This window comes from Nerophis lumbriciformis, linkage group LG15 (genome assembly GCF_033978685.3).
Source record: "Nerophis lumbriciformis linkage group LG15, RoL_Nlum_v2.1, whole genome shotgun sequence".
Lineage (NCBI taxonomy): Eukaryota > Metazoa > Chordata > Actinopteri > Syngnathiformes > Syngnathidae > Nerophis > Nerophis lumbriciformis.
Genome location: NC_084562.2, coordinates 9,347,963 through 9,372,391, shown reverse-complemented (window position 1 = coordinate 9,372,391; position 24,429 = coordinate 9,347,963). Strand labels below are relative to the sequence as shown.

At 39.2% G+C, this 24,429-nt stretch overlaps 1 protein-coding gene and 1 long non-coding RNA gene across 3 annotated transcripts in view; one reads left to right on the top strand and one right to left on the bottom strand.

Moving 5' to 3' along the window:
* The window catches only part of gramd2aa (GRAM domain containing 2Aa), a 91,717-nt gene that overhangs the window by 55,444 nt on the left and 11,844 nt on the right, over window positions 1-24,429 (bottom strand). The window contains exons 1-2 of one of the 2 annotated variants that reach the window (XM_061974901.2): window positions 19,218-19,570; window positions 3,938-4,042 (exon numbers count right to left, since the gene is read on the bottom strand). In XM_061974901.2, the coding sequence (XP_061830885.1) occupies window positions 3,938-4,032 (95 nt within the window). In that variant the 5' untranslated portion in view covers window positions 4,033-4,042; window positions 19,218-19,570. Of the gene's footprint in view, window positions 1-3,937; window positions 4,043-19,217; window positions 19,571-24,429 lie in introns of those variants that run through there. The other variant, XM_061974900.2, reaches the window with a different exon arrangement.
* LOC133615967 (uncharacterized) overlaps window positions 19,202-24,429 on the top strand; it is a 29,348-nt gene continuing 24,120 nt past the window's right edge. The window contains exon 1 of the long non-coding RNA XR_009816799.2: window positions 19,202-19,294. This is a non-coding gene — a long non-coding RNA (uncharacterized lncRNA). The remainder of the gene's footprint in view (window positions 19,295-24,429) is intronic.

The window sequence follows — 24,429 nt, the reverse complement described above, 5'->3', positions numbered from 1 at the left end:
GACACAGCGTGCAGGTAGGAAATTATTTATTTTGGAAATAAATCAGGCGGGAATAAACAAAAACGTGCTCATAGCACGGAAGGCAAAAACCAAAGGGGCTAGCGTGGGAGCTAGCAAGCAAAAGAGCCTAGCATGGAAGCTAGCAGGAATCAAGACTGTCGTCGACTGTTGCATTAACGCAAATTAGGAAGCCAGACCGAGTGAGGCCAGGGCATACAGTATACTAAATAGCTCTCTGATTAGTGCCCGGGCAACAGGTGAGGGTCCGGAACACTAACCAGAGGCCAGAGGTGAGTGTAATCTGCTGTCATGGCAACTGAAACACACAAACTCAAAATGTGCTGAAAGCACAAGTGACTCGAAAACGTAAACAGACTATGATCCGGGCAGCGGATCATAACAAATAGCCTACTATCAAAATGACTATGTCGCAGGCTGAAGCAAATCTTCGTTGACAGAAATGTTGAAATGTAATATTTATCTACACATTTTTACAACATTACAAACCATTAGTAAATCAGAGGCTACTCAGAAGGTGAGATAGATTCCCGGGCGCGGCCACCGCTGCTGCTCACTGCTCCCCTCACCTCCCAGGGGGTGATGTGTGTGTGACAATCATGGGTACTTTAACTTTAACTCCTGGAAATTACTGTTTTTTAATGGCTAAAGGTATAGATGTGTAACCTGACTCTCGCCAGATCCTTATAGTTTGCTGAGCTCCACAAAAGGATCTGGGCTCCAAGGCATTGCAAACTCCTTCCAGATAGCAAAAAATAATGAAACAATCAAGATCGCCGGGCGGGATTTCATAGATGTGACGTAGCGCCGAAGGGACTGTTTGATTCGAACAACAATGGCGGCACGTAGCGAGGAGTCGTGTGCTGACATTGATTCTGCTATTGCAACTGTTTTGCGACATCGATCGAATATTAATTATTTAAAAGATGAACAGAGAACGGTTTTGAAGGCATGTATTGGTGGCAAGGATGTTTTGGCTTATCTTTTGACCGGGTTTGGATTTCCCAGCGTCGCTCTCATCGATGTGAGTGGTTGAAGTAGCACGTCATTCAAGATAACGGACAAGTGGTTTATCCAATCACATACAATGATTTTTTTTACAAGGCCCCGCCTTCTGAAATACATCTCCTATTGAGAAGTCCCAGATTCTTGTGTGGAGCACAGCGAACGACAAGGATCTGGCGAGAGTCAGGTTAATAGGTGTGTGTGTCCAAGTTAAAGAAAACGGCAGGCTGTCTTCTTTTAATATATTTATTACAATCTTTGTCAAGCTAGGTAATGTTTGCTGTGGTCTGGAACAACACGGCACACAAACAAATGCAGCCAATATTACATACAGATAATATGTCATTGTCAGGACGTGGACTATGGAGTGGTTGTTTTCCCGAGATGCAAGTGAACTTGGACCGGACATGGCGTGAGGGTAATGAATAATCTTTTATTTTTACACTAACAAAAAGGAACAAACAAAAGGCGCTCACAGCGGAGGTACAAAACGTGGCTATGAAAATAAAGCACTCGCACGAAGGCAGAATTATGGAAAAAACAAAACTTGCAAACTATGGCCTGAATAAAGAGAACTTACTTGGAACGAGAAAAGGACATGACAAAGAGCAGCATGGATATCAACAAGGGTGTGTAGAGAGTGATGCCGCCAGAAAGACAGCCTGGCAACTCGAAGCTTAAATAATAGTGACATGATTAGTGACAGCAGGTGTGTGCAGGGGCGCCGCTAGGGATTTTGGGTCTCATGAAAATAATCTTTACAGGGCCCCCAACACAGTGTCATTATTTTTTCTGTATTATAATTTCATCATCATTAGGGGCCTCTCTGGGCCCCCCTCCATCATGGGCCCCTAGAATCCGTCTCCTTTACCCCCCCTTTTTGGCGCCCCTGGGTGCGTGACTCAAAATGTGAAAACGTGAGACAAGTGCACGACATGAGGATGTGAACCAGGTGAAATTAATGGTTGCTATGGTGTCAAAGCAAGGGAGTGAAACCAGGAACTAAAAAATGTCCAAAAACCAAGCAAAACATAACTAAACAAAACATGATCACAGACATGACAGTCATGAGACATGCAAAACTAAATGATGTACAAAGAGGATAAAAGTAAAGGATATTAAATTAGCTCAAATATACCTACAAATGGGGCTTCACGGTGGCAGAAGGGTTAGTGCATCTGCCTCACAATACGAAGGTCCTGAGTAGTCTTGGGTTCAATCCCGGGCTCGGGATCTTTCTGTGTGGAGTTTGCATGTCCTCCCCGTGACTGCGTGGGTTCCCTCCGGGTACTCCGGCTTCCTCCCACCTCCAAAGACATGCACCTGGGGATAAGTTGATTGGCAACACTAAATTGGCCCTAGTGTGTGGATGTGAGTGTGAATGTTGTCTGTCTATCTGTGTTGGCCCTGCGATGAGGTGGCGACTTGTCCAGGGTGTACCCCGCCTTCCGCCCGATTGTAGCTGAGATAGGCTCCAGCGCCCCCCGCGACCCCAAAAGGGAATAAGCGGTAGAAAATGGATGGATGGATGATACCTACAAATGAGGCATAATGATGCAATATGTACTGTACATACAGCTAGCCTAAATAGCATGTTAGCATTGATTAACTTGCAGTCATGCACTGACCAAATATGTCTGATTAGCACTCCAACAAGTCAATGCCATCAACAAAGCTCACCTTTGTGCATTTACACACAGTATAAAACGTTTGGTGGACAAAATGAGACAAAGAAGGAGTGGAAGATTTCACATGTAAACAAACTGTTGTGTCACAGTCAATCAATCAATCAATCAATGTTTATTTATATAGCCCTAAATCACAAGTGTCTCAAAGGGCTGCACAAGCCACAACGACATCTGCGGTACAGAGCCCACATAAGGGCAAGGAAAACTCACCCCAGTCCACACTATGGTGAGTTCAAAAACCGCCAAAATTTGTAGGACAAAATACTCTCATCAGTGAAGCATACACACACAAACAGATTAAATAGTCGACTTTCTAATAATTGGGAAGGTTCTCAAAACAAAAAACACACTAAAACAAAAACAAAAAAATTTCTCCCATATTTTTCCATTTTCAATCCTTTTTTAAAAATGCCTCAGGGAGCCGCGGGTTAATGACCCCTTAATTAAACCCAGGTTTGAGTCAAATAGGCACAAAACAATCCCCAAGCCAGCTGCAGTGAAGACATACAGGTGGGCCGACCCTTCCAGCATGGTGTACCTTATTTATTTTTCAGGCACTTGGCAACCTACTCAGTGGCCTAGTGGTTAGAGTGTCCGCCCTGAGATCGGTAGGTTGTGAGTTCAAACCCCGGCCGAGTCATACCAAAGACTATAAAAATGGGACCCATTACCTCCCTGCTTGGCACTCAGCATCAAGGGTTGGAATTGGGGGTTAAATCACCAAAAATGATTCCCGGGCGCGGCCACCGCTGCTGCCCACTGCTCCCCTCACCTCCCACGGGGTGATCAAGGGTGATGGGTCAAATGCAGAGAATAATTTCGCCACACCTAGTGTGTGTGTGACAATCATTGGTACTTTAACTTTAACTTTAACTTTTAACCCTGCAGTATCTATAACTATGTACATGAGTTAATTAGATCCAAGATAGCATGTCCTTACTTGTGTTAATTATTATTTGTAACTATATCTTTATTACCGTGGCTATAGTTTGTACCGGCACTCATGTTTCTGACTTCTTTTTGTAAATCTGCCCATGCAGAGTTTTATTATGTGACCATTGTTTGACACGAACTGGAGGTGAACGAGAGAAAAGTACAAAATAAGCGCTATGACAACAAATGGCCTGCAGCTGTAACCCAGAAGCACACGCAGGATACAGATGGTGCGTTTGGGAAAACATGAAACAGCAAGTGTGTGTGTGAAGGCGTGAGAGAAATGTACTTGCCTGAGGTGGCCGTGCGCCTCCTCGTCCTTGGAGGAATCCAGGTCCTGTGTGGAGAGCAGGCCTGTTTCTTCAGCGTGCTCCTGCTGCTCGGTCATGCTCCTGGCCCTGAACACACAAACACACAGCTGAGTGCACAGTGGCCTCCTCTCTGCGCCGCCGTCATCTACGCTTTCCCATGTTTGCTTTTTGTCTGCTTCAGAGTCCCCATCGAAAAGTTGGACGGGGCCAAACAAGTGGACTCTGTCTTTAAAACAAACACGGGGTGATGTAATGTCGGATGGCGAGGCTCTAGTCGGCAGAACAACACCGGGTATAAAGTTGTTATACCCCACCTCGTAATTTTTCCAAAGATTTAAATGTCTTCAAAGGGGAACTTTTGGGAATTTTGCCTATTGTTCACAATCATTTCATGAAAGACATGACGATGGATGTTTTTTCCCCCGAATGCATTCTAAATATTAAATAAACGTAAATAAATGGCCGCTTAGAGTGGAGCCGATGGGAGTTCCACTATTACGCCCATAAAATCCAACAAATAACTATTCAAAAAGCGCCAACAATACAATTAATTTCGTGACTTGAATATTAACCAAGTATTAGTGATGTTGTTATTATAAGCGCTAACACAGACAAACTATTTATAACGGCGACGTGATCATTAGTTCGAGTGATCTGCTGTTTCCTCGCTTCCCTGTTCCCTATAAGTTTTTTCTCGATCATAAATCGTGACTCTCACCTGGACAGAAGAAGTCTGAGTAGGTATTTCGACAATTTGGTAGGAATGTCCGATAATGGCTTTTTGTCGATATCCGATATTGTCCAACTCTATAATTACCGATACCGATATCAACCGATACCGATATCAACCGATATATACAGTCGTGGAATTAACACATTATTATGCCTAATTTGGACAACCAGGTATGGTGAAGATAAGGTACTTTTTAAAAAAATCAATAAAATAAAATAAGATAAATTAATTTAAAAAAAAATTATTGAATAAAGAAAGTAAAACAATATAAAAACAGTTACATAGAAACTAGTAATAAATGAAAATTGGTAAAATTAACTGTTAAAGGTTAGTACTATTAGTGGACCAGCAGCACGCACAATCATGTGTGCTTACAGACTGTATCCCTTGCAGACTGTATTGATATATATTAATATATAATGTAGGAACCAAAATATTAATAACAGAAAGAAACAACCCTTTTGAGTGAATGAGTGTGAATGGGTGAGGGAGGTTTTTTGGGTTGGTGCACTAATTGTAAGTGTATCTTGTGTTTTTTATGTTGATTTAATAAAAAAATAAAATAAAATAAAAAATAAAATAAAAAACGATACCGATAATAAAAAAAACGATACCGATAATTTCCGATATTACCTTTTAACGCATTTATCGGCCGATAATATCGGCAGGCCGGTTATCTCTACAATTTGGTACACTTTGACAGCCATTTCGGCTTCAGAAATGGCCAGAACGACACAGAAAGACATTCGATTCACGATGCAAAACGATTCTCGATTCAAAATCTATACTTTTTTAATAACATTGGGTGCCACTTATATAATTAACTACATTTCTCCATAAATATACACAATCAGCTCTGATAAATATCCATATTACTTAAAAGAAAACTGTTTTTGTTTAATAAAATTCTACCCAAACATCTAATAAAGTTAAATACAAATAAGACAACAAGAGACGTATCCAACATTTCTCTTTTTAAAAGTAAATCTGTACAGCAGATATGGGCATCTACATCAACAATATGATTTGCCAGAGTGGCAGGACAGCACAGATTGAAAAAAAGTAAAAATTAAAAAAAAAAAAAAAAATTAAAAATCGATTTACATTTTTTTAATCGGTTAAGAATCATTACAAATAAGAATCACGATTAATTCGAAAATCAATTAATTTTTTTGACACCCCTAGTTATTAGAATCAAACTTTTCTCATTACCTTGCATCTTTAGGCTCTTTTTTCTTTCAAAACCCAAAACCAGTGAAGTTGACACTTTTTGTAAATCGTAAATAAAAACAGAATACAATGATTTGCAAATCCTTTTCAACTTATATTCCATTGAATAGACTGCAAAGACAAGATACTTAACGTGTGAACTGAAAAACTTTGTTAATTTTTTCAAATGTTAGCTCATTTGGAATTTGATGCCTGCAACATGTTTAAAAAAAGCTGGCACGTGTGGCAAAAAAGACTGAGAAAGTTGAGGAATGCTCGTCAAACACTTATTTGGAACATCCCACAGGTGAACAGGCTAATTGGGAACAGGTGGGTGCCATGATTGGGTATAAAAGCAGCTTCCATGAAATGCTCAGTCATTCACAAACAAGGATGGGGCGAGGGTCACCACTTTGTGAACAAATGCGTGAGCAAATTGTCCAACAGTTTAGGAACAACATTTCTCAACGAGCTATTGCAAGGAATTTAGGGATTTCACCATCTACGGAACATCATCAAAAGGTTCAGAGAATCTGGAGAAATCACTGCACGTAAGCAATGATACTACGGACCTTCGATCCCTCAGGCGGTACTGCATCAAAAAGCGACATCAGTGTGTAAATGATATCACCACATGAGCTTAGGAACACTTCAGAAAACCAGTGTCAGTAACTACCGTTTGTCGCTACATCTGTAAGTGCAAGTTAAAACTCTACTATGCAAAGCCAAGGCCATTTATCAACAACACCCAGAAACGCTGTCGGCTTCGCTGGGCCCGAGCTCTTCTAAGATGGACTGATGCGAAGTGGAAAAGTGTTCTGTGGTCTGACGAGTCCGCATTTCAAGTTGTTTTTGGAAACTGTGGACGTTGTGTCCTCCGGACCATAGAGAAAAAGAACCATCCAGATTGTTATAGGTGCAAAGTTCAAAAGCCAGCATCTGTGATGGTATGGGGGTGTATTAGTGCCTAAGGCATGGGTAACTTACACATCTGTAAAGGCACCATTAATGCTGAAAGGTACATACAGGTTTGGGAGCAACATATGTTGCCATCCAAGCAATGTTATCATGGACGCCCCTGCTTATTTCAGCAAGAAAATGCAATGCCACGTGTTACAACAGCATGGCTTCATAGTAAAAGAGTGTGGGTACTAGACTGGCCTGCCTGTAGTCCAGACCTGTCTCCCATTGAGAATGTGTGGCGCAATATGAAGCCTAAAAAACCACAACGGTGACCCCGGACTGTTGAACAACTGACGCTGTACATCAAGCAAGAATGGGAAAGAATTCCACCTGAAAAGCTTCAAAAATTGGTCTCCTCAGTTCCCAAACGTGTACTGAGTGTTGTTAAAAGGAAAGGCCATGTAACACAGTGGTAAAAAAATGCCCCTGCGCCAACTTTTTTGCAATGTGTTGCTGCCATTAAATTCTAAGTTAATGATTATCTGCAAAAAAAATTACGTTTCTCAGTTCGAACATTAAATATCTTGTCTTTGCAGTCTATTCAGTTGAATATAAATTGAAAAGGATTGGCAAATCATTGTATTCTGTTTTTATTTACGAATGACACAATGTGCCAACTTCACTGGTTTTGGGTTTTGTACATTTTACAGATTTTTTTGGTTTAATTTTATTTTGGCAACATGCTGTGGGCCAACAAAATTCCAGTTGCACTTTGGACACCCCTGAAGAAGGGTTGGAAAAGGTTGAGGATTGAACTGACTTCAACATTGAGCGAAGATATGCCATTAGTTGAACATACAATACACCGTAATAGTGGCCATGGTTTAGAAGAGAAAATGATGTACGTTGACATATTTTTAAAGAGAACTGAAAGGGCAAAAAAAACCTAACAAGTGTTACAACATAACTGTTGCAAAAAATGTCTATGGAGCTTTGACTTGTTGACGCCAACGTGCCACTTTGTCTCCGCTCAGCTGCACCGCACCTTATGTTCCTCCTGCGGGAGAGCGCTGGCTGCAGGCACCTGCCCTGTATAATTACAGGTGCTGATGGAAAGATGCTCTCGCCTGCACTTTCCGATGTATTATCTCTAATTGGCCAGCAGCTTCGCGTCAGCCCCTGGCTTGTTCAAACAACAGAGGCTTCCTAGTTCTGAAGGTTCCAGCTGACGGGTTATCTGTGATCACAAAGGGGGAGCTGGAGGGGGATGAATGGCCTGTTGTAATTAGATAAGAGAAGCTCTTTTCAAGATAGTAGTTAAAGGATAAGGAGGGCTATCAAACAGATCATTGTGGTGATCGGACTTGAAAACAATGCTCGAAACGCGCTTGTTCTCAACTTCCTCAAGAGGAAATGACTTGGAGGAACAAGACTGCACAAATCAGTGGCTGGGGATATTATTAATTATGTGCACATATATTAAACAATGTAGTAAACAATGCATCGCTTGGATGTTGCCATGGCACCAATTTTATCAGGACATTCCTCTTTGATGGTAGGGATGTTTTACCTTTCCTGCCTACATACAGTAAGAGAAACTGACTGTCTGCCAATGTAGCACAATGGTCCAGTGGAACCTCTAAATGCACATGGCCATAAGTCATATTCATCTGGAATTCTAGCAAAATCTTCAGGAAAAATATGCAACAAAATGTAAACATAGTTTGCCACAGTTTGTGCACCGAGAGGACATCCAATTTGACTAAATAGAGGAAGTTAAAGCTGTAACAAAGTTTTTGTATATGAACCATTATAAAGTTAAAGTTAAAGTTAAAGTACCAATGATTGTCACACACACACTAGGTGTGGCGAAATTATTCTCTGCATTTGACCCATCACCCTTGATCACCCCCTGGGAGGTGAGGGGAGCAGTGGGCAGCAGCGGTGGCCGCGCCCGGGAATCATTTTGGTGATTTAACCCCCAATTCCAACCCTTGATGCTGAGTGCCAAGCAGAGAGGTAATGGGTCCCATTTTTATAGTCTTTGGTATGACTCGGCCGGGGTTTGAACTCCCAACCTACCGATCTCAGGACGGACACTCCAACCACTAGGCCACTGAGTAGGTCATCTAAGTCGGGGGTCAGCAACTCGCGGCATGCGGCTCTTTGGCGCCGCCCTAATGGCTCTCTGGACCTCTTTCAGAGATGTGTGAAAATGGAAAAAGATGAAGAAGAAAAAAAAAAAATTTTGTTTTAATATATTTTGTGTAGGACAACAAACATGACACAAACCTTCCTAATGGACGGATGCTTCACTGATGTATTTGGCAAGCACCGTTTTGTCCTACTAATTTCAGCCATCCTTGAACTCCTCATAGTTTGTTTACGTGTCCAACTTTCTCCAATGCTGCCACAGAAATACATGTTTTATGCCATTCCTTCTTTGTCTCATATTGTCCACCAAACGTTTTATGCTGTGCGTAAAATGCACAAAGGTGAGCTTTGTTGATTGTAGTGATTTTCTGGAGTGCTTATCAGGCATATTTGGTCAATCCATGACTGCAAGCTAATCGATGCTAACATGCTATTTAGGCTAGCTATGTGCACATATTGCATCATTATGCCTTATTTGTAGGTATATTTGAGCTAATTTAATTTTCTTTACTTATGTCCTCTGTGTATTTAATTTATGTTTGCATTTCTCATCGTTGTGTGCCATGTTGTTCCAGACCACAGCAAATGTTACTCAGCTTGCAAACATTGTAATAAATTTATTAGAAGAAGACAGCCTGCCGTTTCCTTTAATTTGGACACACACATCTATACCTTTGGCCATTCTGAACCAGTAATTTCCAGAAGTTATCTCATCCTGTGAGAAGCCTCTATTTTACTAATAATTTCCAATGATGCAAAAATGTGTAGAATAAAAATTAAAAAACATTTCTGTCAACAAAGATTTGCGTCAGCCCTTGATAGTAGGCTAACATAGCTAATATAGCCACTTACATCATGTGTTGCCTTCATTATAACACTTATATAAGGCTTTAAATTTTTTTGCGGCTCCAGTCTGATTTGTTCTTTGTATTTTTGGTCCAATATGGCTCTTTTAACATTTTGGGTTGCCAACTCCTGATCTAAGTGCAAGTTCTCACCTCTCCCCTTCTCCAAAATGGGTTTGTGTCAGAACAAACAATATAACCAGAGAGTCAGGTTAGTACTCCTATCCCTTTTAGGCATGTGAAGAATAAACATACTTCAGGACACTTGTTTGACAGCCGAGGGCCAAAATTTTGTTTAAACCCACATCAAGTTGCAGTTAGTATATTAATAACGTAAGCATGTGTACTAACGAAATATTTGAGTGAATAATGGTTAGAGAAAATGAATAGTGATATATGGTAGCTAACCTGTCCCTGGTTTTGTTTCCTTAGCTATCGGAGACCCCTTGCTTCCCCTTGCCAATCAGCCCCCTTTTTAAGATGTAGTTTAATGGTAGGAAGATGTTGGATTGTTGCAACTTTAGAGTTGTCCTTCATCTTCCAGCCTATCCTCCGAATAACCTTTTTTTTATATTAAAACTTGTGGTTACCTTGTGGCTTCACCTATGTTCATCACCACCAGTGGTAGTGCCATCCTTGTTTATTCTGTAATGTCTGGCACCTTTTGTTCTCGCTCTATCGTCCTTGGCGTTCTCTTCTTGTCTACCTCGGGCTGGCATTCTGGATATGCATCAGGAGAACTACTTTAGTGTATTTTTGCTCCGCTGTCATTAAAATACTTTATTTGACACCTCCATAACACCTCTTCTCTGCATCCTAAGGTCCAAACTTAAACCAAACGCAACATTATCAATGTTAACAAAAGCTAGAAGGTCATACACAGTTTTTTATGATCTAGCTACAAAATATTTGATTTATGAATATTAATTCTCACTTTGCGGAAATTTATTTACCATGCTTAAAGGGGAACTGCACTTTTTGGGGGGAATTTTGCCTATCGTTCACAACTTTTCGTGTAGTTTTTGCCATTTCTGGGCCCTAAATGTCTGTCAAAGTGTACCAATTTGTCGGAATACCTCCTCAGACTTCTTCTGTCCAGGTGAGAGGTATGATTTATGATCTACAATAAACTTCCAGGGTGCAAGGAAGCAAGAAAGAAGCAGACCACTCGATGATGAACACAGGTACTCACGGAAGTGAGTACCTAACTATAAATAGTTAGTCTACGTTGACGCTTATAATAACAATATCACTAATACTTGGTTAATATTCAAGTCACGAAATGTAAATGCAGTTTCTATCCATCCATCCATCCATCTTCTTCCGCTTCTCCGAGGTCGGGTCGCGGGGGCAACAGCCTAAGCAGGGAAGCCCAGACTTCCCTCTCCCCAGCCACTTCGTCCAGCTCTTCCCTGGGGATCCCGAGGCGTTCCCAGGCCAGCCGGGAGACATAGTCTTCCCAACGTGTCCTGGGTCTTCCCCGTGGCCTCCTACCGGTCGGACGTGCTCTAAACACCTCCCTAGGGAGGCGATCGGGTGGCATCCTGACCAGATGCCCGAACTACCTCATCTGGCTCCTCTCGATGTGGAGGAGCAGCGGCTTTACTTTGAGCTCCCCCCGGATGACAGAGCTTCTCACCCTATCTCTAAGGGAGAGCCCCGCCACCCGGTGGAGGAAACTCATTTCGCCCGCTTGTACCCGTGATCTTGTACTTTCGGTCATAACCCAAAGCTCATGACCATAGGTGAGGATGGGAACGTAGATCGACCGGTAAATTGAGAGCTTTGCCTTCCGGCTCAGCTCCTTCTTCACCACAACGGATCGATACAGCGTCCGCATTACTGAAGACGCCGCACCGATCCGCCTGTCAATCTCACGATCCACTCTTCCCTCACTCGTGACCAAGACTCCGAGGTACTTGAACTCCTCCACTTGGGGCAGGGTCTCATCCGCAACCCGGAGATGGCACTCCACCCTTTTCCGGGCGAGAACCATGCAGTTTCTAAATAGTTATTATTTATTGGATTTTATGGGCGAAATAGTGGCGCTCCCATTGGCTCCACTGTAAGCAGACTTTTATTTATAAAAATGTTATACATACTATTTTTTTTTTACTATTATAAATGTCTCGAAGATCCCACAATAGAGTGTTTGGCGTGTGTTGTCCAAAATCTAGCCATAATGCTAGAGATTAGAGAGTATAACGGTGATTGTAGTTAGGGGAGAAGAGAAAAATCGATTCCCATCCGAATTGCGATATTTATTACGGTTCTGAATTCGAAAGGGGAGATTGTGTAACGTGTTTTGAAAAGGTTTTATTACAAATTACAGAACAGGAAGTGCAAGATTGTCAGAGACATTTTAAAACAAGCTATTCGTGCACTTTTGTGCATGATGTCACTAAGATGACATATCAAAACAACACTAAATTAAAGTGCACTTTGTGTACAGAACGCCACTACAATAGTTTAAAACAAATAAAGTGCACTTTTGTGCATGATGTCACACAAGATATTTCAATAACTGTCAAATAAAAATTAGCTGCATAATAGGAAATCCAATAGTGTATGTCTTTCGCTATGTGGTAGGTTCCTGCGGACGTTATCACTATTTTTTCATACGGTGTTGATGTGGAAATGGTTGCCTCTGCATCTTGTTGGTGTGGCACCGAACGGAGATGTTGACATGCAGAGTTTCAAGCACTCTTCATTCTCTAGCGGGTGACTTTTTAAATGATGCTACATATTAGCAGTAATGCTACTTTTTATAGCAACGCTTTTGCCCTCCTCTTGACAAATTACGGTTGTCTGTTCGACATATTCCCGCTTGAAGCCAAACCACCGCCAGACGATGGACCCCGTGCTGTTTTTCTTGGGAATTAATTCTTCCTTCATTTGTTACCAGATTCGCACCTTCTTTCTCTCGTATTACCACTCGCACCACAGCTAACGTTACCCATGCCGCTACCTCTCTGCTCCGCGAGGGCGTATACGTATGTGACGTATGTAAGAAGGTGCGCTTGATTTATCTCTCTGTGAGAAGAAGAGACAAGAAAGAGTGGGAAACGCATGTAGTGTAATGCCCGCAGCTAAAAGCAACTGCGTGAGAACGTATACTCCAATATCACAATATAGTCATTTTCTATATCGCACAGAGACAAACCCGCGATATATCGAGTATATCGATATATCGCCCAGCCCTATGTTGAATCAATAGTCAATTCAGAATTAAATTGTCACCCCAGGAATCAGAATCGGGTTGAATCGTTAGGTGCCCAAAGATTCACACCCCTATTAATTGTTACTATTAATAGTTTTAATCAAATATAACAGTACATTAATTTGACCAGCCTTGAGTATGAGCTTTCCTGCCATTAGCCTGTGCGGTGTAAAATAAGTAAAACATCAATACAGTATTTGTTTTCCAAATTTTGTCGAAATCCTGTGCTTTTTGAGGTTAAGGTTACAAGTAACGCTTGAAACTAAATCACAAGTTGATTCGATGTTATTGAACATTGCAACTTTTGCCCCAATTTTCTAAAAGAGCTGCCACGAATTCAGGCATTTAAAGGCCGCAAAAATCCTCCCCAAGACGCCTGCAAAATCCTGTAGGGACTTAAAAGTGGAGTACACAATGTTGAAATAAAAAAGGTCTATTTTGCATAATATGTTATTATTAGTTTGGTTGTGGCTGACGCTCACAAGGCAGCGCACGAGTTCAACAAGCAAGGCGAGCTCATGATGCACTTTCACATGCCAAACCATCCCACTCACCATAGAGCGGACACATGTTTTCTTACGCAGGCTTCCATGTGTGACACACACAACATGGTGATCGTGGACTGTTCAGTTCCACAGGGCTTTTCTGCATAGTCAAACATTTGTGATGCTGATGTTCAGTGAAAGGTTTCCAGCTCTGCTCGTTGTCTGAGTCAACAAACACTTTGTGCTGTCCCAAGAAATCCTTCAATCCAGTTAACTAATCATGATGTGAAACACAATGTTCGTTCTACGTTGTCTTATGCAGTGACAGTAAACTTGAAGCGGAACTATGATGAACAGTCGTCTTTTCTCACTTATAAATAGGGATGCACGATAATGGAAATTTGAACCAATACTGGTGACCAAAAATTTCCAGACCTTTTAGAATCAATAACGATAACCAATATGCATGTAAATACATAGATGGACTATCAATGAAGTAATTGAAAAGTAAATTCCGATTGATTTTTCCTCTACATAAGGGTTCTAATTGTTTGCATTGGACAGAATTATAATAGTTGACACTATCCTATTCCCTTCATTAATAAAGTATTCACAATAATAGAGTATTTCTGAGGTTTGAATATTTGTGGTAGAGCGTATAAACTTTGGGCATAAGTGTGAACTGTTAAAGGGGAACATTATCACAATTTCAGAAGGGTTAAGACCATTAAAAATCAGTTCCCAGTGGCTTATTTTATTTTTCGAAGTTTTTTTCAAAATTTTACCCATCACACAATATCCCTAAAAAAAGCTTCAAAGTGCCTGATTTTAACCATCGCTATATACACCCGTCCATTTTCCTGTGACGTCACACAGTGATGCCGACACAAACAAACATGGCGCATAGAACAGCAAGCTATAGCGACATTAGCTCGGATTCAGACTCGGATTTCAACGGCTTAAGCGATTCAACAGATTACGCATGTATTGAAACGGATGATTGTAGTGTGGAGGCAGGTAGCGAAAACGAAATTGAAGAAGAAACTGAAGCTATTGAGCCATATCGGTTTGAACCGTATGCAAGCGAAATCGACGAAAACGACACGGCAGCCAGCGACACGGGAGAAAGCGAGGACAAATTCGGCGATCGCCTTCTAACCAACGATTGGTATGTGTTTGTTTGGCATTAAAGGAAACTAACAACTATGAACTAGGTTTACAGCATATGAAATACATTTGGCAACAACATGCACTTTGAGAGTGCAGACAGCCCAGTTTTCATCAATTAATATATTCTGTAGACATACCCTCATCCGCTCTCTTTTCCTGGGGGTCTGGCGGCAGATTTCTTTGACTTTATCGTTGGGAATGCATCTGCTTTGAGTGTCGCAGGATATCCACACATTCTTGCCATCTCTGTCGTAGCATAGCTTTCGTCGGTAAAGTGTGCGGAACAAACGTCCAATTTCTTGCCACTTTCGCATCTTTGGGCCACTGGTGCAACTTGAATCCGTCCCTGTTCGTGTTGTTACACCCTCCGACAACACACCGACGAGGCATGATGTCTCCAAGGTACGGAAAACAGTCGAAAAAACGGAAAATAACAGAGCTGATTTGACTCGGTGTTTGTAATGTTTTTGAGAAAATGGCGGATTGCTTCCCGATGTGACGTCACGTTGTGAAGTCATCGCTCCGAGAGCGAATAATAGAAAGGCGTTTAATTCGCCAAAATTCACCCATTTAGAGTTCGGAAATCGGTTAAAAAAATATATGGTCTTTTTTCTGCAACATCAAGGTATATATTGACGCTTACATAAGTCTGGTGATAATGTTCTCCTTTAAATTAATTTCTTCTCACAAAATCCTCAAACATTCTGAATATGTTTTCATAAAATAAAAAAACTAATCTGTCCAAAACAACATATATAAATGAGGTCAATAGAACTAAACCAATAGGGTTCTGCATTGCATTTAGCAACAACACTGAAACAAGTGGAGTCTCATCTCTTGTTGATTGACAAAAATTAAATAAATACAATTCTATTTTTCCCTGACAGTAATAGAGTAATAAAGCAATGCTCCTTAGAAAGGCAACATTTAACTATAAAATATAAATAAATCAGGGTTCGTATAGTAAAGTGAAGTTTCCTGTGTCGCCACATGAACCATGAAGGTAAACATAAACAACTACTCGTTTTGTCATCAAGATATTTCCCCCTAAGGTCTTTTCTTTCAAATTGTTGCCTCTTATCAAATGCTTTCTCAGCAGTCCTGTAGCTTTACATTTGCTGCGGTCGCCGCTATTAACACTAGGTCTTGGCTAATCAGGACAGGGCAACTTCATACTGCTTCCAAAGATCTTTACGTTGGTTAATTTTAAGGTGACGTATTAGATTTTATTGTGCCAGTATGATGACATCACAAATATGTGACCGTGGCACTGCCAGGTCCCGACATGTCATGGTTTTAAATATTCTCCTATTTTTGTTGGGCATTAAAATTCTTGTTTGCTCAAATCCTCCGCTGTGTTTATTCTGGGATCCACTCTTGAACAATTCCCAGCTGATAAGCCTTTTTTATTATAGGCTCATTTTTCATTATCGGCATTATCCGTGCCACATCTTAATTGCCTTTTCGGTCGTTTAATTATTGGCCGCCAATATTATCGTGCATGTTGTTACAATGTTTGTTACTCGTGTTAAACAATGCCAAAGTGTCTCATATGGAGTAAAATTACTGCAAAAACTCCAAACTCAAAAATATTTCACAAACTCATAAAAAAGTTTCACAAACTCAAAAACGTTTCACAAACTCCAAAAAAGGTTTCACGAACTTAGAAAATGCTTGCAAAAATTGTTTTTCGCAAGTTGAAAAACTATTTTCTTCAAGTTAACACTTATGGATTTTCCATTTGTTTTGTTTCTCATGCGCATGAACCGTAGTTCGCACTCTTCAACGACAGGTGGTGCTGCCTTTTGAGTTTGTGAAACAGTTTTTTGAGTTTGTGAAACATTTTTTGTAAATTTGTGAAACATTTTTTTTGAGTTTGTGAAACATTTTTTTGACTTTGTGAAACATTTTTATGATTTTGTGAATATATTTTTGATTTTGTGAATACAGTTTTTGAATTTGTGAAACATTTTTTTGACTTTGTGAAACATTTTTTTGATTTTGTGATCATATTTTTGATTTTGTAAATATATTTCTTGAGTTTGTGAAACATTTTTTTGACTTTGTGAAACTTTTTTTTAAATTTGTGAACACATTTTTTTGAGTTTGTGAAAAATAAAATGTTGTGAATAATTTTTTTGAGTATGTGAAACATTTTTTTGAAATTTGTGAATACATTTTTTTGAGTTTGTGAAACATTTTCTTTAAATGTGTGAATCTTTTTTTGAGTTTGTGAATACATTTAAAAAAAATTTAAACAAATTTTTGAGTTTGTGAATACATTTATGAGTGTTTAGAACACATTTTCGAGTTTGTGAATACATTTTTGAGTTTTGAGAACATATTTTTGAGTTTGTGAATACATTTGAGTTTGTGGAGTTTTGGCTGTAATTTCACTTCAAATCATAACGTTCATAAATTTGGGCTGGTGAGCTTGCACACAGTTTTGAATCCCTTCCTCTCACGAATCTATTTATTAACAGTAGGGAATCAGTAATGTCACCAATCGAAACACACACTTTAGTGTAGAAGGGGCCTAAGACCTTAGCTTCAGACTTCTTCTGTTTGTTTGAGATTGTCATTACTGCCACACGTGGTGGAAAAGTGTATTGCAACTTGGTACTGCTGCAGCCCATACGGACCACAGGTGAGAAACCCATATTTTGGTTAAGAAACACTGATCTAGACCACACATGTAGAGTAAAATCATCATAGGTCCCTTTTATTTGTAGCACTCCATCAGCAAGGACAACTGTGACTCACTTTCTAAAGAAACATTCAGTAAACATTAACCGTCAACATATTCAATGTGTTCAAGAGTTTTGCACCAAGCTCAGAGTCGGTTAAGTTGTTTGCGCTGGGCGTGTAGACCTATGGAAAACCTGAAGGCAACTTTCCTTTGTCAAAGCAGGGGGAAAAATATCCTGCAACCTTGAGAGCTATTGTGTGGTGAATGTAACTAAATATGAGTGCTCATACTAAAGCATTATTATTCCGAACAATATGCACCCATATAATTTCCTTCAAGTCTGGCTGTTAACGTGTCAAACTACTGCATGATTCTTCACCAACTACATTAAGGTCGGACAACAGAGTGTTCAGCCTTTGGACTCAAGAGATATGTGCACTGCTTGAGACCTCCTGAAATAACCTCCCCATTGTGCAAGCACCTCAAAACAGCCTTTGAAGAGTGTATTTGTGAGGCCACACAAGTTTGCAAATTCTCTTACAGGGAGAGCACTCTTGACACAACTTCCATTTCTGTTTGCTTAGTTGTTTATTCTAATGCTACTGAGTCGCTTTCCATTTACATGTGTTTTACATGGTAATAACACATTATGGACTTAAGAGTCTAAAGGTTGAGTTGAGTCGGAGTTTATTTCGAACATGCGTGCATACAACATGATGTATCAGAATGTCCAGTTTCTCTATTCAACATGTTTGAAAAGGAGTAGGAAGAAGCAGAGCTTATTTAATCCTAACCCTTTTTCCTTTACATAGCAATTGCTAAAACTTTTGTTCAATTCCTGTTCTCAATTTATTCACAATATACCCCATAAGTAACAACAATAAAAATAAATAATAATTGGTGAAGTAAATTATATTTCATATAGTGAGATTAGTAAGATTATCTTGAAAATAAATGGATAGATGAGATAAATTCAGAATGTTTTTATCATGGTTCTTCTTCTTTGTACTTGTAAACACCTTAAGTTTGAAGAGTTTCGTGAAGTGGATCATATTAGTACATTGTTTGATTTCTTTGCTTAATCCATTCCACAATTTAATTCCACATACTGATATACTGAAGGTCTTAAGTGTGTACAAATGTTTTCAATTACATTTTTCTCTAAGATTATATTCCTCCTCTTTTGTTGAGAAGAATTGTTGTATATTCTTGGGTAGCAGGTTATATGCTTTGTGTATAATTTTAGCTGTTTGCAAATTCACTACGTCGTGGAATTTCAGTATTTTTGATTGAATAAATAAAGGGTTTGTATGTTCTCTATATCCAACATTATCTTTTTTGTAACACCGTTAATGAAAGAAGTGCACTTTTCTAGTTATTTCCCCATATTTCTACACAATAACTCAGATATGGTAACACTAGCGAGCGGTCGAGAATATGAAGTGATTTTTGAAAGTGTACCGAAGTTCATATCTGGTTTGAAGGAGAACTATTTCCTCCAACATGACAATATTGTTAAAATAATTGTATCTATTTTGAAGAAAGTGCACTTGCCCGTGACATAGCGGTGCCTTGTTCCACTTTGACTAAGTTAGCCGTATTGATAAAGCAACAAAACAAATTTGGCTTCAAAATAAAATGCACACGCGCCTTTTATAAAGAGAAACCAGCTCAGACTTATGTTTCAGTGCTTGTATAAGTAAGTAATACGTTTATGTAGTATTTATTTAAATCATAATTTAAATTGTCAACACTTACCATCGCTGAAGGTTGAACCTACACAGGGTACACTTTTAATATGAAAGCACAGTCTGAACTAGCATCCTCTCTCTCTCGCTAACTTGGGTCTCCTACCTGTAGCTCACAACCTGCCAGTTTTAGGTTGTAACTCCTTCGACGCCGAAAAAAAAAATTGCTTCACTCCTGTGCCGGTAAAACATTTAATGTCTTTAAGAGTGAGGGAGTAAAAAAAAAAACGAAACGAAACAAACGCCAATCTTCTGGCGGTGACGAAGCCAGCCAAGTTCAAGCTAACCGTGAGAGCGGCGAGTTTGACTGATGCTGCTCTTCGCCGTGTTGTGTTGTGTTGTGTTGTGTGTTTGTGTGTCTGTGTGTGTTGAGGTGGGCCGAGCTTACCTATAACCCACTTGTGTGCTCTCTGTTGGAGGATTACACGACGCTATTTACACGCCACGGACGCCGAGAATAACAACAAACACGGCTGTTCATGGCTACAAGAAGGTCTGAAGTCTCACTGGACTTAATATTAGGTCATTTTAAAAGTTATGCCTTGGTTTTCGTTTACAGACAGACTGCTACGAAAACCATAGCAAATGTAAATCCAATTAGTCTGTTCCAGACAGCCAAAACTATGAACACAAAATAATTGTTTTTAATAAATAATAGTGGTTACATGCAGAAAAAAATGCGTATTAAATATATATTGATGAATGAATTTGATCACTTTTGCAGAGCCCGGGGCTGATAAAAGTTCAATTAATCAAACTATAAATAACAATAAATTGATAACTTTCTTTCTTTCTTTTAGTTTATTTCGAACATGAACACACTTACAGTATAATACATCACAATTTCATATCATTTCACTTTTCATCCTGTCCGAAAAGGAGTAGGAAGAAGCTAAGCTTATTTAATCCTACCCCTTCCCCACTTCAGAGCGTTTACAAATATATAGAATCATTTACTGACCTTTTTATGTAATAAATTAACATCTGTGAATTAGTATACACAACAGTTTTGTAATATGTAATTAATTAATTCAGTCATTATTAACATACTGAGATGAAGAATATCTTACTTTCAATAAGGTTGAAAGTATTTCTCATAATTCTTCTTCTTTGTACTTTGTAAGCACTATTATTTTGAACAACCTCTTAAACTGGATCATATCAGTACAATGTTTAACTTCTTTACTTAATCCATTCCATCATTTAATTCCACATACTGATATGCTAAATGTTCTAAGTGTTGTACGTGCATACAAATGTTTTAAATTATTTTTTCCTCTAAGGTTATATTTCTCCTCTTTAGTTGAGAATTGTTGTACATTCTTGGGTAGCAGGTTATAGTTTGCTTTGTACATCATTTTAGCTGTTTGCAATTTTACCAAATCACCAAACTTTAATATTTTTTACTCAATAAATAAAGGGTTTGTATGTTCTCTATATCCAACATTATGTTTTATTCTAACTGATCTTTTTTGTAACACGGTTAACAAATGTAGCGCACATTTGTAGTTATTTCCCCATATTTCTACACAATAACTCAGATATGGTAACACTAGCGAGCAATAGAGAATATGAAGTGATTTTTGGCCCAGGACGTATTTTGCTTTATTCATTATTGAAATGTTTTTTGCCACCTTATATTGTATGTTTTGTATATGAGATTTCCAGTTAATTTGATCATCTATTAATACTCCCAAAAATATTGTTTCTTTTACCCTTTCAATGTCTACTCCGTCTATTTGTATTTGTGTATGATGCTCTTTTCTACTTTAAAAGGGGTCATCCATCCATCCATCCATTTTCTACCGCTTGTCCCTTTTGGGGTCGCGGGGGGTGCTGGAGCCTATCTCAGCTGCATTCGATCAAGATCATACAAAAGCACAAAATACAAAACAACCACACGCCAATGCTAAAGCAGGCAAAAAATATGCATTGTCTTCTTTAAAAAACAAACTACTGTATTTTTCGGACTATAAGTCACAATTTTTTTCATAGTTTTGGGTGCGACTTATACTCAGGAGCGACTTATGTGTGAAATTATTTACACATTACCGTAAAATATCAAATAATATTGTTTAGCTCATTCACGTAAGAGACTAGACGTATAAGATTTCATGGGATTTAGCGATTAGGAGTGACAGATTGTTTGGTAAACGTATAGCATGTTCTGTATGTTATAGTTATTTGAATGACTCTTACCATAATATGTTACGTTAACATACCAGGCACGTTCTCAGTTGATTATTTATGCGTCATATAACGTACACTTATTCAGCCTGTTGTTCACTATTCTTTATTTATTTCAAATTGCCTTTCAAATGTCTATTCTTGGTGTTGGGTTTTATCAAATAAATTTCCCCCAAAAATGTGACTTATACTCCAGTGCGACTTATATATGTTTTTTCCTTCTTTATTATGCATTTTCGGCCGGTGCGACTTATACTCCGGAGCGACTTATACTCCGAAAAATACGGTATATACATTAGCAAAACTCATGTGTCGCCACCTCATCACAGGGCCTAAAAGGGGTCATATTATGATTTGTTTGTCTACATTTTAAACATTTGCTCTACATAACATGTAATGGTTGTCCATTGATCAACATTTTGCGTAGTGAGCATTTTTGTCACATTTGCGACTAAAAATAGGTGTGTGCGAGTTTGGCGGAAAAAAAAAAAAAAGTAGCACACGTGCATATACATATTTTAACCCTTTCATTGCATTTTGCTCCCAAAATAAATCCATCCAAAGTTGATCAAACTAGAGTAAAATTGATGCCTGTCTGTATAGCATGTTTGAAATAAACTTAAACCATAACCAAATGGACTGTGATTGTGAAAGTGATTAAGAGCTGCGTGTCTCTTCCTCCTCCTCCAGTTGCTCACACATGTCTTAAACACGTAATAAACAAAGTCTTGGTGGTCAGTAAAACACAATGTTTTTTCACCACCTTAAAACTTGACACAAATCACACTGCGCGCTTGTAACTACGAGAGTTAGTTCGTTTGAGAATTTTTTTTCTTTCTGTGCTACAAAAAACTTTTCTGTGCTACTAATTAAAAAAAATAGTAGCACAGGTAGTAGCTACAAGTAAAAAAAGCTAAGCGTACAGCCCTGGAATATGTTTTAAAGACGATGTTCAAACTGCTTTCTGACCGTCTCTTTGGGATGCACCGTTTTGTGGGTGGTCCTCCACTTCGACAACATCTTCTCCCCGTCATCCATGTCGTAGTTTTTAGTGCTTCTATAGCAAGTCCACTGACAGATATAAGTTACAACTTAGACTTAGACTTCCTTTTTATTGTCATTCAAATTTGAACTTCACAGTACAGATAAGAACAACATTTTGTTGCATTAGCTTGTTGTAGTGCAGGATAAAAGAGCAATGAGGTGCAGATATAAATAAATAGATTACTGTACAGATAATATAGATAACTATACGCTACTTTGTATTAGAAAGGGCAACAGCGGGGGATGCATGTGCATGTGCGAGTCAGTCTGCCCCAAAACAAGAAGACTGAGAAAAAGAAGGATCTTATTAACCACAGGGTGGACTGCCATGGCGGATTCGCGCAAAGCACTTGGGGTAAATCTCGACCATATTCGAATAATCCATTGACATCACCAATGGAAAAAACGTCACCAATTGGGCAAACTCCAGAACAGCTCTTTTCCTGGAAGTTTGAAGGAAGGCAAGATTGTTGTATAAATATCTCTGGTTTGATTTCAAATTTTCAAGACTTGTGCAGATCCCAAATACACAAAAATAGGTACCAATAGGTAAGAAAAGGTAATTTTGCATAATAGATTCCCTTTAAGTAAACAATAATGTGGTGTGTTTGGTTTCTTCGTCTCACGCTTGCTGTCAGCGTACAAGAGGGTTCACTCTGCATTGCTCTCAACACCTGGGCTTGTTCGTTCACTGGCAGAATTTAATGAGCAGAGTAGGGATGTCCCGATCCAGGTTTTTGCACTTCCGATCCGATACCGATACTGACCGATACCGATACTGACCGATAATGGCCTATCCGAGCATGTATTAAAGTTTAAAGTTATTTAGCCTACTTAGTTGTCAGAATCATGTTGAAAGGGGTTTTAGTACTCTTGATAACAACTAGCCAGCTGAATTAGGGGAGTTTGAATAATACACAATGGTTGGTAAGAAGAAACTGGCCTGTTTATTCAAGGATAAACACAAAATAGACAAAATTATACATGACAAACAGAAATGGCATCATTGAAACTAGGGCTGGGCGATATGGCCTTTTTTTTAATATTGCGATATTTTAAGGCCATATTGCGATACACGATATATTTCTCGATATTTTGCCTTAGCCTTGAATGAACACTTGAGGCATATAATCACAGCAGTATGATGATTCTATGTGTTTTGATTGATTGATTGAGACTTTCACTAGTAGGTTGCACAGTGAAGTACATATTCCGTACAATTGACCACTAAATGGTAACACCCGAATAAGTTTTTCCAGGGGTCCACTTAAATTGATTCATGATACAGATATATACTATCAGATATATACTATCATCATAATACAGTCATCACACAAGATAATCACATTGAATTATTTACATTATTTATAATCCAGGGTGTGGAGGGGGGCGCCGGATGTAAGTGTCAAAAAGACAACTAAAAGAGTTTGATATGAGAATGAATCTAAAGTTAAAATATAGGGTAGAAATGCACCCATTTGCAGGAAATGTAGTCTTGATTTTCAAAATTTTCTTTCAAGGCTTGCATGTCTACATTAAAACATTCTTCTTCATACTGCATTAATATATGCTACTTTTAAACTTTCATGCAGAGAAGGAAATCACAACTAAAAAAAAAAAATCAAAATTTTTTTCATACGGTGTTGACGTGGAAATGTTTGCCTCGGCGATGGTGTGGACGTGTGGCACCGAATGAAGATAAGCGTCTCGACAGACCTTACAATATTTGAACAATGATGACGAAAACTGTTTTCTCTGTCGTGTCCGTGTGTCGAAAATTGTTATGCGCTTATTTTTTTATTTGATTTTGTGCGTGGCATAGATTTGCCGTGCGCAGAGGACGCTTGAGCAGGCGCGCACCTTAGCGGCTGCGCTAGCATCACAGCTAACGTTAGCCATGCTGCTACCTCGCTCACTGCTGGGAGAGGACGTATACGTATGTGACGTGTGTAAGAAGGTGCGCTCGCTGTCTGTAAGAGGGAGACACAGGAAAGAGTGAGAAGAGCCTGTCGTGTAATGCCAGCAGCTAAAAGCAACTGCGTTAGAATCCACAGACCTGTGGATGTGCTGAAGGTGTGCTGGAAAAT